At 37.4% G+C, this 17969-nt stretch overlaps 1 protein-coding gene across 5 annotated transcripts in view; it reads left to right on the forward strand.

Annotated features, from left to right (window-relative positions):
- Window positions 1–17746, forward strand: part of grm7 (glutamate metabotropic receptor 7) — a 113872-nt gene extending 96126 nt beyond the window's left edge. For 3 of the 5 annotated variants that reach the window (XM_069531077.1, XM_069531092.1, XM_069531102.1), the window contains 2 exons: window positions 3719–3965; window positions 6290–6934. In XM_069531077.1, the coding sequence (XP_069387178.1) occupies window positions 3719–3965; window positions 6290–6330 (288 nt within the window). In that variant the 3' untranslated portion in view covers window positions 6331–6934. Of the gene's footprint in view, window positions 1–3718; window positions 3966–5362; window positions 5385–6289; window positions 6935–17150 lie in introns of those variants that run through there. The other 2 variants (XM_069531086.1, XM_069531078.1) reach the window with 2 other exon arrangements.
- Window positions 17747–17969: the final 223 nt, after the last annotated feature.

The following is a 17969-nucleotide window of genomic DNA, read 5'->3' on the forward strand; positions in this document are numbered from 1 at the left end:
GACGAGAAATCAACACATAGAAAAATAATAGAAAGAAATAATAGAAATAGATAAAAAATAGAAATAGATCATTAATAGAAATAGATCATGAATAGAAATAGATAAATAATAGAAATAGAAATAGATAAATAATAGAAATAGATAAATAATAGAAATAGATAAATAATAGAAATAGATCATGAATAGAAATAGATAAATAATAGAAATAGATAAATAATAGAAATAGATCATGAATAGAAATAGATAAATAATAGAAATAGAAATAGATAAATAATAGAAATAGATAAATAATAGAAATAGATCATGAATAGAAATAGATAAATAATAGAAATAGAAATAGATAAATAATGGAAATAGATAAATAATAGAAATAGATAAATCAAATCAAATCAAATCAAAGTTTATTGTCACATGCACCAAATAACTTAGCGTCATCAGAGCAGTGAAATTCTTGTGACCTGGCAGGCAACATCTACGCAGTAGACGGGAAATACAAGATAAAATAAAATAAAAAATATATATATATATAATAACATATGACATATAACATAGTAACATATAACATTTAACATAACATTTAACATATAACCTAGTGACATATAACATTTAACATAACATTTAACATTAACCTAGTAACATTTAACATTAACCTAGTAACATTTAACATAACATTTAACATTAACCTAGTAAATAACATTTAACATAACATTTAACATATAACATACAACATAGTAACATATAACTTTTAACATATAACATAGTACAACAGTTTAAATTTGAATTTAAATGAAGGGCTAGCAGCAGTTTACAGGGTGAAGGAGTGCGGGATATTAAATTAAGTATTAAATTAAATAATATATGTGTAGTAAGTGTAGTTGTATGAATGAATGAGTAATAGAAATAGATAATTAATAGAAATAGATAAATAATAGAAATAAATAAATAATAGAAATAGATAATTAATAGAAAAAGATCATTAATAGAAAATAGATAAAAAATATAAATAGATCATTAATAGAAAATAGATCAATAATAGAAATAGATAAATAATAGAAATAGAAATAGATAAATAATAGAAATAGAAATAGATAAATAATAGAAATAGAAATAGATAAATAATAGAAATAGAAATAGATAATTAATAGAAATAGAAAATAGATCATTAATAGAAATAGTTCATTAATAGAAAATAGATAAAAAATATAAATAGATCATAAATATAAATAGATCATTAACAGAAATAGATAAATAATAGAAATAAATAAATAATAGAAATAAATAAATAATAGAAATAAATAAATAACTCAGGGCCACGAGATCTGAATCTGTTGTTTACTAACAAGACGTGCTGACATACTCTGTCTCTGAGGACACAGACTGACTCTGAGGACGGACACTGTCTCTAAGGACACACTCTGTCTCTGAGGATACACACTGTCTCTAAGGACGTACTCTGTCTCTGAGGACACAGACTGACTCTGAGGACGGACACTGTCTCTAAGGACGTACTCTGTCTCTGAGGATACACACTGTCTCTAAGGACACTCTGTCTCTGAGGATACACTCTGTCTCTAAGGACACACTCTGTCTCTGAGGATACACTCTGTCTCTAAGGACAGACTCTGTCTCTGAGGATACACTGTCTCTAAGGACACACTCTGTCTCTGAGGATACACTCTGTCTCTAAGGACACACTCTGTCTCTGAGGACACACTCTGTCTCTGAGGACACAGACTGACTCTGAGGACGGACACTGTCTCTAAGGACACACTCTGTCTCTGAGGATACACTGTCTCTAAGGACACACTCTGTCTCTGAGGATACACTCTGTCTCTGAGGACAGACACTGTCTCTAAGGACACACTCTGTCTCTGAGGATACACACTGTCTCTAAGGACACACTCTGTCTCTGAGGATACACTCTGTCTCTGAGGATACACTCTGTCTCTGAGGACAGACACTGTCTCTAAGGACACACTCTGTCTCTGAGGATACACACTGTCTCTAAGGACACACTCTGTCTCTGAGGATACACACTGTCTCTAAGGACACACTCTGTCTCTGAGGATACACTCTGTCTCTAAGGACACACTCTGTCTCTGAGGATACACTCTGTCTCTAAGGACACACTCTGTCTCTGAGGATACACTCTGTCTCTGAGGACACACTCTGTCTCTGAGGACAGACACTGTCTCTAAGGACACACTCTGTCTCTGAGGATACACACTGTCTCTAAGGACACACTCTGTCTCTGAGGATACACTCTGTCTCTAAGGACACACTGTCTCTAAGGACACACTCTGTCTCTGAGGATACACTCTGTCTCTGAGGATACACGCTGTCTCTAAGGACACACTCTGTCTCTGAGGATACACTCTGTCTCTAAGGACACTCTGTCTCTAAGGACACACTCTGTCTCTGAGGATACACTCTGTCTCTGAGGACAGACACTGTCTCTGAGGATACACTCTGTCTCTAAGGACACACTCTGTCTCTTAGGATACACTCTGTCTCTAAGGACAGACTCTGTCTCTGAGGATACACTCTGTCTCTAAGGACAGACTCTGTCTCTGAGGACACACTCTGTCTCTGAGGACACACTCTGTCTCTGAGGACACACTCTGTCTCTGAGGACAGACACGGTCTCTGAGGACAGACACTGTCTCTGAGGATACACTCTGTCTCTGAGGACACACTCTGTCTCTGAGGACAGACACTGTCTCTGAGGATACACTCTGTCTCTAAGGACACACTCTGTCTCTAAGGACACTCTGTCTCTAAGGACACACTCTGTCTCTGAGGACACACTCTGTCTCTAAGGACAGACTCTGTCTCTGAGGACAGACTCTGTCTCTGAGGACAGACACTGTCTCTGAGGATACACTCTGTCTCTTAGGACACACTCTGTCTCTAAGGACACACTCTGTCTCTGAGGACACACTCTGTCTCTGAGGACAGACACTGTCTCTGAGGATACACTCTGTCTCTTAGGACACACTCTGTCTCTAGGACACTCTGTCTCTAAGGACACACTCTGTCTCTGAGGACACACTCTGTCTCTAAGGACACACTCTGTCTCTAAGGACACACTCTGTCTCTGAGGACAGACACTGTCTCTGAGGATACACTCTGTCTCTTAGGACACACTCTGTCTCTAAGGACACTCTGTCTCTAAGGACACACTCTGTCTCTGAGGACACACTCTGTCTCTAAGGACACACTCTGTCTCTAAGGACACACTCTGTCTCTGAGGACACACTCTGTCTCTAAGGACACACTCTGTCTCTGAGGACACACTCTGTCTCTGAGGACAGACACTGTCTCTTTATTTCACAGGATGAAGCTACTTAAAGGATCAAAGTACTAAAGTATGTGTGGTTCTCCTCCGCTAACACTCCCAGTACATCAGTATCAGTAAGTGAAGTACATGTAGACAGTCTGTGGTACTGTGAGTACTTTGCTCCTACGGGTCAGGTTGGTTCTGTTGAAGCTCCAGCAGCTGACAAAGGTTCATCCTCTGAGGAGAATCTAGATCTTTCAGAAACTCCTCAGAGGATCTTGTGGGTCTCTGAAGACCCTGGTCCTCCTCAGAGACTGGAACGATCCACTGAGAACATGGGATTGTGGAGTGGGCGGAGCTCTCCATCTCTCCTCCCTCTTTCCTCCCACCCTGTGTTGACTAATGGCCGGTGACAGTCTTGTCCTCTTCACGCTGCAGCTCTACATCCAGACAACCACGCTGACCATCTCCATGAACCTCAGTGCGTCCGTGGCCCTCGGGATGCTCTACGTGCCCAAAGTCTACGTCATCATCTTCCACCCAGAGCTCAACGTGCAGAAGAGGAAGCGCTCGTTTAAAGCCGTCGTCACGGTCGCCACCATGTCGTCCCGACTCTCCCATAAGGCGAGCGACCGGCCCAACGGTGAGGCCAAGACGGAGCTGTGTGAGAACGTGGACGCCAACAGTAAGTAGAGATCAAGCGTAATTAGTAATAATAAGTAATACAATTACTAATCATTGTAGTAAATACAATCTGTCCTATGGAGACATTTGTTTCCATGGTAACAACATTTAACCAGAACAAGACATTAATCTGAACCTTTCATTACATGATGACGTCACATGACCTGAGTTCAAGATTAAAAGTAACGGAGTTGAAGCTCTTGTTAAATAAAAAACACTTTGAAAAGTAAACGTTAGCTTCGTTTATTTAACGTTCAGGTTTCTGGGGTGAACGCTGGACGTAACGTCGACTCACCATCAGACTCTGTAACATGTAACATGTTTCCAATGTTTTATAACAACTCATCATCAGATTAGATTGATGCCATATTCAGATTATGGGTCTCCATGGAAACATAGCGACAGTGGAGGAGGTCGTGATGATGACATCATACAGACGCACGTAGTTTTTCACAAAAAGTTCCATAGTTCCAATCCATCATTTTTTTCTTGAACAGTTGGCTACACTGCCCCCCCCCCCAAAAAAAATGAACGCAGAGTATGGACAAAAGGTTCTGAGTGTTTCCATACATGTTGAATATAAATGAGATTTTGCCTGATGCTAACAGCTGTGTTAGCTCCAGGCTAATAAAGGTTCACTTTTCACACTGCAGCTAGCCGGCTGAGCTGTTAGCACTATGCTAAGTGCAGTGTGAATGACTGTGAGAGTCATAATTAATAACATTTTATTATATCATGTCTATTGACGATGAGAGGCTAGCTGTTTTAATGCTAAGCTAAGCTAACCACCTGCTGTGGCTTCATCTATCGAACACACATGAGAGGAGGAAAGATTTGAACGTTTCCTTTAAAAAAACAACTTTCCATGTTTCATTACTTGAACTGTTTATAACAAATATGTATGTTTGTGTTTAATCTATTTATTACGTTGCTCTTTAGAATGTGACTTTTCTTTAAACTCCTGAAGTGACTGTTCCGACAGACGTCAAACACACAAAGACTCTGGAGGCACGTTCACGTTCGAGAATTTAGTGACGTTCGTTTCCAGTCGAATTTGATTGTCGGGCTTGTGGACACGTGATGACATCACAGGAGCAGGATGGAGGCGTGTTTTATTTCGTCTGAAGAATCGTCTCCAGTTACTTCAGTTGTGTTGGATTCAATCCAGACTCTTTGATCACACCTCTTTGATCACACCTCTTTGATCACACTCAAACCCTCCATCGACATACATGATGAGTGAATTTTAATTTTTGGGTGAACTCTCGTTTATCTGAACTTCCCTGCGTGCTGAGTTTCCATGACAGGATTTTATAAAGCGTTCAAAAGGAAACAGATTCTACGTGAAAGTAGAAATAAGACGTTTATGATTCACTCAATCATGTTTTTCTCCGACAGGCTAATCTCATATTAATCTGAGGTAAGAAACATTAATCTTCTTCTGCTTCGTCGTCGCGAGTCCGACCTTCAATCCTCGTTCTGACGGGGGGGGGTATTAAATATAGTAAATATATAAAATATTCCTCCGCTGCTCTTTATCACCATCTTTCAAAAGGCTCATAACTTTTACATGAGGAGGAGGAGCTGTGTGAGAGAGAGCAAGCTGTTCCACTGTGGCGCTCCTACAGAGGGCGCTACAGTCAGACCAGATAATATGCTGGAAACATAACGGATGATCTGACTCCTCCACATCTGGAACTCACAGTTCTTTTTAAAGCTGCAGACGACTAAATGAATTCACCTGAAATTATTGGTTTTAATCTCAGTTATTTTAAGATGTTGGAACTTAAATCTTAAAACTGACGACAGTCATTTTGAATATCGTTGTTTTATATATACAAGAGATGACAACGCTTCTATCTTCTAATCTAATCTTCTTTCATCTTCGTTCACACAGTTTTTCATGTCCGATGATTAAATTCCAATTTTATAGGGGGACAGGGACGGGCTCAGGGGCGGGGACAAGGGTGGGGACAGGGACAGGGACGGGCTTGGGTCAGGGTCCGGGACCGGGGAGGTTACTCAGTTCCTCTGCGGTTCGGTCGGAGCGGTTTTCTTGAAAATATGAAGCTGATTCTGGGAATAAAATCAAAGTATTTAAAAATGTATTTTCCAACATATCTCAGGATTTCTTTCTGTTTCCTCCTCATTATGACGTCACATGACCTGCATGACGTCACATGACCTGCATGACGTCACATGACCTGCATGACGTCACATGACCTGCATGACATCACATCCTGTACTGCTTCTCCGTCCTCATTCAAACCTCATGGATAAACTGTCTTCTTCTTCTGTGACGCTGACGGTGTTTGTTCTGTTCAGGTCGAGCAGCGAAGACGAAGCCTAACGACCTCGTGATCTGACGACGTTCCTCCATCACAACCACGAACTGAGCGACAGGAGGAGGCGTCTGTTGAAGCAAAGGATCTTGTCAGTTATTTTCTTTTTCTGTCTCGTGTTTCACCACAGATGCTCAGACGCTGGAGCAAAGCATTGTGGGACACAGACGTTGACTTGATCATAAAAGCAGTGAGGGAGGAGGAGGAGTTTTTAAGAAGAGGAAGATGAGATGGTGGGAAATATTTGAGAAAGCATAAAATCAAACAGAATCTTTCTGTTTTGTTGCGACTGAGAACAACCGGCGGCGGACTCGTCTCATCACAGCATCGCTCACATGGCTCAGAATCGTCTGTGCGTCCTGACGTGACCTGACGTGACCTGACGTGACCTTCGTCCAGAGCCCGCCTCCTCTCGTTTCCTGACGTACTTCCAAACTGCAAGTTTTCCTACCCCCCCCCCGTCGACCCGTGTGCGTTCTTTTTGTTTTCTATGTCGTCTGACTTCAGTTGTTGATTTGAGTTGGTTTCGTTTTTTTATGATGTTGAAGATGAATCGATCGAGTTTCTTTCTTCTTGAATGCACATTTAGTTTGACTTATTTCATTAAAGCCATATTCTGAGATATCGAGGGCTTTGTTCACCTGTTGGAATCTGATTTTAATCACGTACACGTCATGTGACAAAAACATGAAAACACAGATTCTTAATCGCTTATATGTGATATGATATGATATGATATGATATGATATGATATGATATGATATGATATGATATGATATTCAATCAAAGAAAATATAGAAAGACCTCCTGATTGGTCCATCCTGCTTGCGATTGACTTTTACTCACATGTTGTTAAAAAGTATTATGTTGAATGGACGATGCTCGATATATGTATATATATATATATATATATATATATATATACGTGTGTATGTGTATAAACAAACAGATTCTTCATATATATATATATATACACACATACACACGAAACATCAGAGACTTGAATGGTCAGAAATCTTCATCTCAGTCACATGACGTGAAAAAAACAAACAGATTCTTCACGTGAACATGAATAAAAATTAAAAAAAATCAGTGTTTGTGTTTTAAAATCCTTTCGTTCAAATGTCTGTGGTCCCCACGTGTGTTCCTTCTCCACACACACACACACACACACACACACAGATGTCGACTCCTGCAGTGTTGTGTATGTGCCTGATGAAGATGATGAAGATGATGCTCGTTGTTGACGTCACTGATGTCACAGACACAACAGGAAGTGATGTGGAGGTTGTTGCATGCCTGATGTTTGATGTTGAAACAGAATCAGAAAAAAGTTTAAGAAACTGTCGCTTTGACTCGATTCCAGCGACAGTGTTTATTTCACATTTTCTTCCTCTTCTCTCGGCAGAATATGGCTTTGATTTGTTTTGTATTTTCCTGGAAACTACAGGAAATGGAGAAAAAGAAGAAGAATATATATTTAAAAAGAAAATACTTGTAAAAAAAGAAGCATGTATGTTTTCTACTGTTTGTACTCGGTATCTTCATGTTGCCCTTGCTGCTTCTGAGATTTCCATTTGGCCTCTCTTCTGTGGTGTCGTCCGAATGTATCCACATGAAATAAAAAGGTTTGGTTATTTTTTATATGTAAATCCTCTGCGGAAAAAGCTGTTTTATTATTTGTGGTATTTGTGTATTTGTGTCTTACTCATCGAAGCTTGAATGGCCTCGAGAATCATTTTATTTATTTCCTCCCTCGTTCCAACCATCAGTGTCTCTTTTGTACGAAATCATCATTTGCCTGAAAAAAACGTCTCGTCTCCGTTTTCTTTTTCCCAGTTTCTTTGCTCGAATCCAGATTTGACATGGTTTCTTTTGTGTTGGAATAAAAAATGCAAAAATGTGAAGTGGATGAGTGATTTCAGAAGATGAGGCTGTTTGATTGAATCTCATGAGGAAGGATCCTGAACGCAGCAAATCTAATATAATCAGCTGGATTATCTCAAACATCTGCTACAGGGAGACACGGTTCACGAGAGAAGACGGAGCTCGTCATCGAGGTGAAGAATTCACATGATCAGAGCGTGTGCACGGACATATGTGTAAAAGTAAAGTTCAAAACTTAAGGCTGTAAAGAAACATGATGGAGTCACAATGAAAGTACAAATACTTTAGTGTTACGTGTTTAAAATAGAAGTACATACAGAGTTGTGTTTGCAGGAAGATGGAGCCAGTTTGACTTTATCTTTTTATATTTTCATTAGTCTCAAACAGTAACACAGTCACTAACCAGTTCATAAATATAAAGAGTGGGGGGTTTGAATCTGAAGACGATGACTCAATGTCCAATCAGCGAAAAGTCGATTCAAATATTTGAAGGAGCTGCAGTTACCATGACAACACAATCATAATTATTATTGTTCTTGTTATTCTGCAATATGAAAGTTGCAGAATCAGTTTCCTGTTTTATTTACTTCTAAAAACACATCTTTATAAAAAATGTTTTATTATTTGTAATTTTCTTCCTCTTTTTCTCAGACTGATTTCAAACAGTTTGTTCTTAAACTTGAAAAGTATCAAACATATGAACTGCGTCTCAGTTCAGCAGATTAAAGATCAAACAACCTTCAGGTTCAACACACGTGTGTTTATATCGTCACGTGTCGTGTCGCTGTATGAAAGACGTGAATGATGAAATACTCTCAGGAAAGTCAAAATGCATCGAGGGACATGGAGTTAGTTTGTTTCAGACTTCGTGAGAATCCAGGAACATTTGAATCTTTACTGTCGCTCTCCCTCAGTCCTGCTGAGTCTATGTTGATGATGGAACATCCTCCGGGACACAGACTCTGCTCAAGGTTGATCGGGTCACGGTGTTTACCACGACGCCGCCTGAGGAGGGAAACTCACATTTACGCAGCGGCACCAGACTGGGAATCTGACATTCAACAGCCTGAAGCTGGTGATGAAGTTCAGTGAAGGACGACGACGCCACATCGACCGTCTCTTCTTCTGCAACATATAATCTGTCAGAGCTCATTCGGCTGTGTTCACGTCAGGATGGAGATGAGTTCCACCTCCTTCCTCCAGTGAAGTTAAAAAGTAAAAACCTGTGAAGCTCAGACAGCTTCGTTCAACAGAAACAATCTAGCGCCATCATCAGGTCAAATAACGAACTTACACCTGTAACTAAGATGTGATCAGTTTGATCACATGACTGTTTCTGCAAATTCAGTGAGGACGGATTGTGACGTGGATTTAAAACCAGACGTAAAGTAAAGCCTGAAACCTTCTGTGTAGTGACCAGCAGGGGGCGACTCCACTGGTAGTTGTTGTTGCTGTTGCTGCTGCTGCTGCTGCTGTTGTTGTTGTTGTTGTTGTTGTAGCTGTTGTTGTTGTTGTTGTTTTTGTTGTTGTTGTTCTTATTATTGTTGTTGTTGCTGTTGTTGTAATTGTAGTTGCTGCTGTTCTTGTAGCTGTTGTTGTTGTTGTTGTTGTTGTTGTTGTTGTTGTAGCTGTTGTTTTTGCTGTGGTTGTTGTTGTAGCTTTTGTTGTTATCGTGCTGTGGTTGCTCTAGTTATTGTTGTAGCTGTTGTTGTTGTTGTAGTTGCTGCTGTTCTTGCTGCTGCTGTTGTTGTTGTTGTTGTTATTGATGTTGTTTTTCTTATTATTGTTGTTGTTGCTGTTGTTGTAATTGTAGTTGCTGCTGTTGTTGTCGCTGTTGTTGTTGTTGTTGTTATTGTTGTTGTAGCTGTTGTTCTTGCTGTGGTTGTTGTTGCTGCTGTTGTTGTATCTTTTGTTGTTATCGTGCTGTTGTTGCTGTAGTTATTGTTGTTGCTGCTGTTGTTGTTGTTGTTGTTTTTGTTATTCTTGTTATTGTTCTTGCTGCTGTTTTTGTTGTTGTTGCTGTTGCTGTTGTAGCTGTTGTTGTTTTTGTTGTTCTTGCTGTGGTTGTTGTTGCTTCTGTTCTTGCTGCTGTTGTTGTTGTTATTGTTGTTATTGTTCTTGTTGCTGTTGTTTTTGTTATTCTTGTTATTGTTCTTGCTGCTGTTTTTGTTTTTGTTGTTGCTGCTGTTGCTGTTGTTGTTTTTGTTGTTCTTGCTGTGGTTGTTGTTGCTTCTGTTCTTGCTGCTGTTGTTGTTGTTATTGTTGTTATTGTTCTTGTTGCTGTTGTTATTGTTGTTGTTGTTTTTGTTGTTGTTGTTTTTGTTGTTCTTGCTGTGGTTGTTGTTGTTGTAGTTGCTTCTGTTCTTGCTGTTGTTGTTGTTGTTATTGTTGTTGTTATTGTTGTTGTTTTTGTTGCTGTTGTTGTTGTTTTTGTTGTTGCTTCTGTTCTTGTTGTTCTTGTTGTTGTTGCTGTTGTTCTTGTTGTTGTTTTTGTTATTGTTATTGTTCTTGTTGCTGTTGTTGTTGCTTTTATTCTTGTTATTGATGTTGCTGTTGTAGCTGTTGTTGTTGCTGTTGTTCTTGTTATTGATGTTGTTGTTGTTTTTGTTATTCTTGTTATTGTTCTTGCTTTTGTTGTTGTTGTTGTTGTTATTGTTGCTGTGGTTCTTGTTTTTGTTGCTGTTGATGTTGTTATTGTTTTTGTTGTTATTGTTGTTCTTATTCTTGTTATTGTTGTTGTTTTTGTTGTTCTTGTTGTTCTTGTTATTGTTCTTGTTGCTGTGGTTGTTGTTGTTCTTGTTGCTGTTGTTCTTGTTCTTGTTTTTGTTATTCTTGTTATTGTTCTTGCTGCTGTTGTTGTTGTTGTTGTTATTGTTATTGTTGCTGTGGTTCTTGTTCTTGTTGTTGTTATTGTTGTTCTTTTTATTGTTGCTTCTGTTCTCGTTATTCTTGTTATTGTTCTTGTTGCTGTTGTTCTTGTTATTGTTGTTGTTTTTGTTGTTCTTGTTGTTCTAGTTCTTGTTGTTGTTGTTCTTGTTGCTGTTGTTGTTCTTGTTGTTGTTGTTGTTTTTGTTGTTCTTGTTCTTGTTGCTGTTGTTCTTGTTGTAGTTGTTGTTGTTGTTATCGTTGTTGTTGTTCTTGTTGCTGTTGTTCTTGTTGTTGTTGTTGTTTTTGTTGTTCTTGTTATTGTTCTTGTTGCTGTTGTTCTTGTTGTTGTTTTTGTTGTTCTTGTTGTTCTTGTTATTGTTCTTGTTGCTGTGGTTGTTGTTGTTCTTGTTGCTGTTGTTCTTGTTCTTGTTTTTGTTATTCTTGTTATTGTTCTTGCTGCTGTTGTTGTTGTTGTTGTTATTGTTATTGTTGCTGTGGTTCTTGTTCTTGTTGTTGTTATTGTTGTTCTTTTTATTGTTGCTTCTGTTCTCGTTATTCTTGTTATTGTTCTTGTTGCTGTTGTTCTTGTTATTGTTGTTGTTTTTGTTGTTCTTGTTGTTCTAGTTCTTGTTGTTGTTGTTCTTGTTGCTGTTGTTGTTCTTGTTGTTGTTGTTGTTTTTGTTGTTCTTGTTCTTGTTGCTGTTGTTCTTGTTGTAGTTGTTGTTGTTGTTATCGTTGTTGTTGTTCTTGTTGCTGTTGTTCTTGTTGTTGTTGTTGTTTTTGTTGTTCTTGTTATTGTTCTTGTTGCTGTTGTTCTTGTTGTTGTTTTTGTTGTTCTTGTTATCGTTGTTGTTGTTCTTGTTGTTGTTTTTGTTGTTCTTGTTGTTCTAGTTCTTGTTGCTGTTGTTCTTGTTGTTATTGTTGTTGTTGTTTTTGTTGTTCTTGTTATCGTTGTTGTTGTTCTTGTTGTTGTTTTTGTTGTTCTTGTTGTTCTAGTTCTTGTTGCTGTTGTTCTTGTTATTCTTGTTATTGTTCTTGTTGCTGTTGTTCTTGTTGTTATTGTTTTTGTTGTTCTTGTTATCGTTGTTGTTGTTCTTGTTGTTGTTCTTGTTGTTCTAGTTCTTGTTGCTGTTGTTCTTGTTGTTGTTGTTCTTGTTGCTGTTGTTCTTGTTATTCTTGTTATTGTTCTTGTTGCTGTTGTTCTTGTTGTTGTTGTTGTTCTTGTTGCTGTTGTTGTTGTTGTTGTTGTTGTTGTTATCGTTGTTGTTGTTGTTGTTGTTGCTGTTGTTCTTCTTGTTGTTGTTGTTGTTGTTTTTGTTGTTCTTGTTATTGTTCTTGTTGTTCTTGTTGTTATTGTTGTTGTTGTTTTTGTTGTTCTTGTTATCGTTGTTGTTGTTCTTGTTGTTGTTTTTGTTGTTCTTGTTGTTCTAGTTCTTGTTGCTGTTGTTCTTGTTGTTGTTGTTCTTGTTATTCTTGTTATTGTTCTTGTTGCTGTTGTTCTTGTTGTTGTTGTTGTTCTTGTTGCTGTTGTTGTTGTTGTTGTTGTTATCGTTGTTGTTGTTGTTGTTCTTGTTATCGTTGTTGTTGTTCTTGTTGTTGTTCTTGTTGCTGTTGTTCTTGTTGTTGTTGTTGTTGTTGTTGTTCTTATTCTTGTTCTTGTTGTTGTTGCTGTTGTTCTTGTTATTGTTGTTGTTTTTGTTATTGTTATTGTTCTTGTTGCTGTTGTTGTTGCTTTTATTCTTGTTATTGATGTTGCTGTTGTAGCTGTTGTTGTTGCTGTTGTTCTTGTTATTGATGTTGTTGTTGTTTTTGTTATTCTTGTTATTGTTCTTGCTTTTGTTGTTGTTGTTGTTGTTATTGTTGCTGTGGTTCTTGTTTTTGTTGCTGTTGATGTTGTTATTGTTTTTGTTGTTCTTGTTGTTCTTATTCTTGTTATTGTTGTTGTTTTTGTTGTTCTTGTTGTTCTTGTTGTTCTTGTTATTGTTCTTGTTGCTGTGGTTGTTGTTGTTCTTGTTGCTGTTGTTCTTGTTCTTGTTTTTGTTATTCTTGTTATTGTTCTTGCTGCTGTTGTTGTTGTTGTTGTTATTGTTATTGTTGCTGTGGTTCTTGTTCTTGTTGTTGTTATTGTTGTTCTTTTTATTGTTGCTTCTGTTCTCGTTATTCTTGTTATTGTTCTTGTTGCTGTTGTTCTTGTTATTGTTGTTGTTTTTGTTGTTCTTGTTGTTCTAGTTCTTGTTGTTGTTGTTCTTGTTGCTGTTGTTGTTCTTGTTGTTGTTGTTGTTTTTGTTGTTCTTGTTCTTGTTGCTGTTGTTCTTGTTGTTGTTGTTGTTGTTATCGTTGTTGTTGTTCTTGTTGCTGTTGTTCTTGTTGTTGTTGTTGTTTTTGTTGTTCTTGTTATTGTTCTTGTTGCTGTTGTTCTTGTTGTTGTTTTTGTTGTTCTTGTTATCGTTGTTGTTGTTCTTGTTGTTGTTTTTGTTGTTCTTGTTGTTCTAGTTCTTGTTGCTGTTGTTCTTGTTGCTGTTGTTCTTGTTGTTATTGTTGTTGTTGTTTTTGTTGTTCTTGTTATCGTTGTTGTTGTTCTTGTTGTTGTTTTTGTTGTTCTTGTTGTTCTAGTTCTTGTTGCTGTTGTTCTTGTTGTTCTTGTTCTTGTTGCTGTTGTTCTTGTTATTCTTGTTATTGTTCTTGTTGCTGTTGTTCTTGTTGCTGTTGTTGTTGTAGTTGTTGTTGTTATCGTTGTTGTTGTTGTTGTTCTTGTTGTTGTTGCTGTTGTTCTTCTTGTTGTTGTTGTTGTTGTTTTTGCTGTTCTTGTTATTGTTCTTGTTGCTGTTGTTCTTGTTGTTATTGTTGTTGTTGTTTTTGTTGTTTTTGTTATCGTTGTTGTTGTTCTTGTTGTTGTTTTTGTTGTTCTTGTTGTTCTAGTTCTTGTTGCTGTTGTTCTTGTTGTTGTTGTTGTTGTTGTTGCTGTTGTTGTTGTTGTTGTTGTTGTTATCGTTGTTGTTGTTGTTCTTGTTCTTGTTATCGTTGTTGTTGTTCTTGTTGTTGTTGTTCTTGTTGTTGTTGTTGTTGTTGTTGCTGTTGTTGTTGTTGTTGTTGTTGTTATCGTTGTTGTTGTTGTTCTTGTTCTTGTTATCGTTGTTATTGTTCTTGTTGCTGTTGTTCTTGTTGTTGTTGTTGTTGTTGTTGCTGTTGTTGTTGTTGTTGTTGTTGTTATCGTTGTTGTTGTTGTTCTTGTTCTTGTTATCGTTGTTGTTGTTCTTGTTGTTGTTCTTGTTGCTGTTGTTCTTGTTGTTGTTGTTCTTGTTGTTGTTGTTGTTCTTGTTGCTGTTGTTCTTGTTGTTGTTGTTGTTCTTGTTATCGTTGTTGTTGTTCTTGTTGCTGTTGTTGTTTTTGTTGTTCTTGTTATTCTTGTTGCTGTTGTTAGGGTTAGGGTTATTGTTGTTCTTGTTGTTGTTGTTCTTGTTGTTCTTGTTGTTCTTGTTGTTGTTGTTCTTGTTGTTGTTGTTGTTGTTATTGTTGTTCTTGTTGTTGTTGTTGTTGTAGCTGTTGTTTTTGCTGTGGTTGTTGTTGTAGCTTTTGTTGTTATCGTGCTGTGGTTGCTCTAGTTATTGTTGTAGCTGTTGTTGTTGTTGTAGTTGCTGCTGTTCTTGCTGCTGCTGTTGTTGTTGTTGTTGTTATTGATGTTGTTTTTCTTATTATTGTTGTTGTTGCTGTTGTTGTAATTGTAGTTGCTGCTGTTGTTGTCGCTGTTGTTGTTGTTGTTGTTGTTGTTATTGTTGTTGTAGCTGTTGTTCTTGCTGTGGTTGTTGTTGCTGCTGTTGTTGTATCTTTTGTTGTTATCGTGCTGTTGTTGCTGTAGTTATTGTTGTTGCTGCTGTTGTTGTTGTTGTTGTTTTTGTTATTCTTGTTATTGTTCTTGCTGCTGTTTTTGTTGTTGTTGCTGTTGCTGTTGTTGTTTTTGTTGTTGTTGTAGCTGTTGTTTTTGCTGTGGTTGTTGTTGTAGCTTTTGTTGTTATCGTGCTGTGGTTGCTCTAGTTATTGTTGTAGCTGTTGTTGTTGTTGTAGTTGCTGCTGTTCTTGCTGCTGCTGTTGTTGTTGTTGTTGTTATTGATGTTGTTTTTCTTATTATTGTTGTTGTTGCTGTTGTTGTAATTGTAGTTGCTGCTGTTGTTGTCGCTGTTGTTGTTGTTGTTGTTGTTGTTATTGTTGTTGTAGCTGTTGTTCTTGCTGTGGTTGTTGTTGCTGCTGTTGTTGTATCTTTTGTTGTTATCGTGCTGTTGTTGCTGTAGTTATTGTTGTTGCTGCTGTTGTTGTTGTTGTTGTTTTTGTTATTCTTGTTATTGTTCTTGCTGCTGTTTTTGTTGTTGTTGCTGTTGCTGTTGTTGTTTTTGTTGTTCTTGCTGTGGTTGTTGTTGCTTCTGTTCTTGCTGCTGTTGTTGTTGTTATTGTTGTTCTTGTTGCTGTTGTTATTGTTATTCTTGTTATTGTTCTTGCTGCTGTTTTTGTTGTTGTTGCTGTTGCTGTTGTTGTTTTTGTTGTTCTTGCTGTGGTTGTTGTTGCTTCTGTTCTTGCTGCTGTTGTTGTTGTTATTGTTGTTATTGTTCTTGTTGCTGTTGTTATTGTTGTTGTTGTTTTTGTTGTTCTTGCTGTGGTTGTTGTTGTTGTAGTTGCTTCTGTTCTTGCTGCTGTTGTTGTTGTTATTGTTGTTGTTATTGTTGTTTTTGTTGCTGTTGTTGTTGTTTTTGTTGTTGTTGTTATTGTTGTTCTTTTTATTGTTGCTTCTGTTCTTGTTGTTATTGTTGTTCTTGTTATTGTTGTTGTTATTCTTGTTATTCTTGATATTCTTGTTGCTGTTGTTCTTGTTCTTGTTGTTCTTATTCTTGTTCTTGTTGTTCTTTTATTGTTCTTGTTGTTGTTGCTGTTGTTCTTGTTATTGTTGTTGTTTTTGTTCTTGTTATTGTTCTTGTTGCTGTTGTTGTTGCTTTTGTTCTTGTTATTGATGTTGCTGTTGTAGCTGTTGTTGTTGCTGTTGTTCTTGTTATTGATGTTGTTGTTGTTTTTGTTATTCTTGTTATTGTTCTTGCTTTTGTTGTTGTTGTTATTGTTGTTGTTGTTGTTATTGTTGCTGTGGTTCTTGTTTTTGTTGCTGTTGATGTTGTTATTGTTTTTGTTGTTATTGTTGTTCTTATTCTTGTTATTGTTGTTGTTTTTGTTGTTCTTGTTGTTCTTGTTATTGTTCTTGTTGCTGTGGTTGTTGTTGTTCTTGTTGCTGTTGTTCTTGTTCTTGTTGTTGTTTTTGTTATTCTTGTTATTGTTCTTGCTGCTGTTGTTGTTGTTGTTGTTGTTATTGTTATTGTTGCTGTGGTTCTTGTTCTTGTTGTTGTTATTGTTGTTCTTTTTATTGTTGCTTCTGTTCTCGTTATTCTTGTTATTGTTCTTGTTGCTGTTGTTCTTGTTGTTGTTTTTGTTGTTCTTGTTATTGTTCTTGTTATTCTTGTTGCTGTTGTTCTTGTTATTGTTGTTGTTTTTGTTGTTCTTGTTGTTCTAGTTCTTGTTGTTGTTGTTCTTGTTGCTGTTGTTGTTCTTGTTGTTGTTGTTGTTGTTTTTGTTGTTCTTGTTGCTGTTGTTCTTGTTGTTGTTATCGTTGTTGTTGTTCTTGTTGTTGTTCTTGTTGCTGTTGTTCTTGTTGTTGTTGTTGTTTTTGTTGTTCTTGTTATTGTTCTTGTTGCTGTTGTTCTTGTTGTTGTTTTTGTTGTTCTTGTTGTTCTAGTTCTTGTTGCTGTTGTTCTTGTTGTTCTTGTTGCTGTTGTTCTTGTTGTTGTTGTTCTTGTTGCTGTTGTTCTTGTTGTTGTTGTTTTTGTTGTTGTTGTTGTTGTTATTGTTGTTCTTGTTGTTGTTCAGACTGGATCGCGCTGCTGATAAACTACACACTGATGATCCAGACTCTTGTGTTTCGTTAAAAATGTTTAGATGTTTTCTCCTTCATCTTCTTCAGTCCATCCTTCTCTCTCTCTTTCTCTCTCAATCTTGTCTCCAACTTTCGTCTCATTTTTCTCTCTCTCTGCCCCCCCCACATCCCTTTGTCCTCTCAGGGTGTTTTGTCCAGACGCAGTAATGGGACGTCTCAGTGGGTCAATGACCCGGAGCAGAGGACGACAGAGACAGACGAGGTTTTCAGGAGACTCTTCATCTCAACTACAGGCCAAGGACAGGCTGCTGGGGGGGTGAAGGACAAACAGTCATCTGCTCATGAGGATTTGTCTCCAGTCAGTTTTGTTTCCAGGCCAACAGCAGCTGTTTGTTAATGTTATTTGGACTTTTTACTTTCAACAAACAGTAAAATGTACGTTTCCCACATTTACGTCGTCTTGAGTTTATTAGTGTAAACGTTCTGATGAGTAACAAACGTGTCATTAGCATTCCTCAACTTTAATTCACACCAACAGTGACATGCTCTTGTGATTTCTCACGACTTCTGTCTCTTTTTCTTCTTCTACTGCACTTGTGTCCGTCCTGGGAGACGTGTCTCTCTGAGGTTTCTACGTTCTTTGTCCCCTGTTGTTTTTGTAATTTTACTCTTGTTCAGTTAAGAACAGAGGATTTCACACCGTGTTCAACCCTATGAGACAAATTGTGATTTGTGAATATGGGTTATACAAATAAAACTTGATTGATTCTTCCTGACAAAGAGGAGAGAAATTCAAATGTCAATAAGTGAGAGATTTAAAGAATAAATAAAGGAGAGAGAGAGAGAGAGAGAGAGAGAGAGAGAGAGAGAGAGAGAGAGAGAGCAAATATCACCTGAGATGGATGTTTAGGTCAATGAAGTCTGCAGAGCCTCAACACACACATACGCACTCTCTCTCTCTCACACACACACACACACACACTGTCTATGCAGTTGCGTCATT

This window comes from Paralichthys olivaceus, chromosome 2, assembly GCF_024713975.1.
Source record: "Paralichthys olivaceus isolate ysfri-2021 chromosome 2, ASM2471397v2, whole genome shotgun sequence".
NCBI lineage: Eukaryota > Metazoa > Chordata > Actinopteri > Pleuronectiformes > Paralichthyidae > Paralichthys > Paralichthys olivaceus.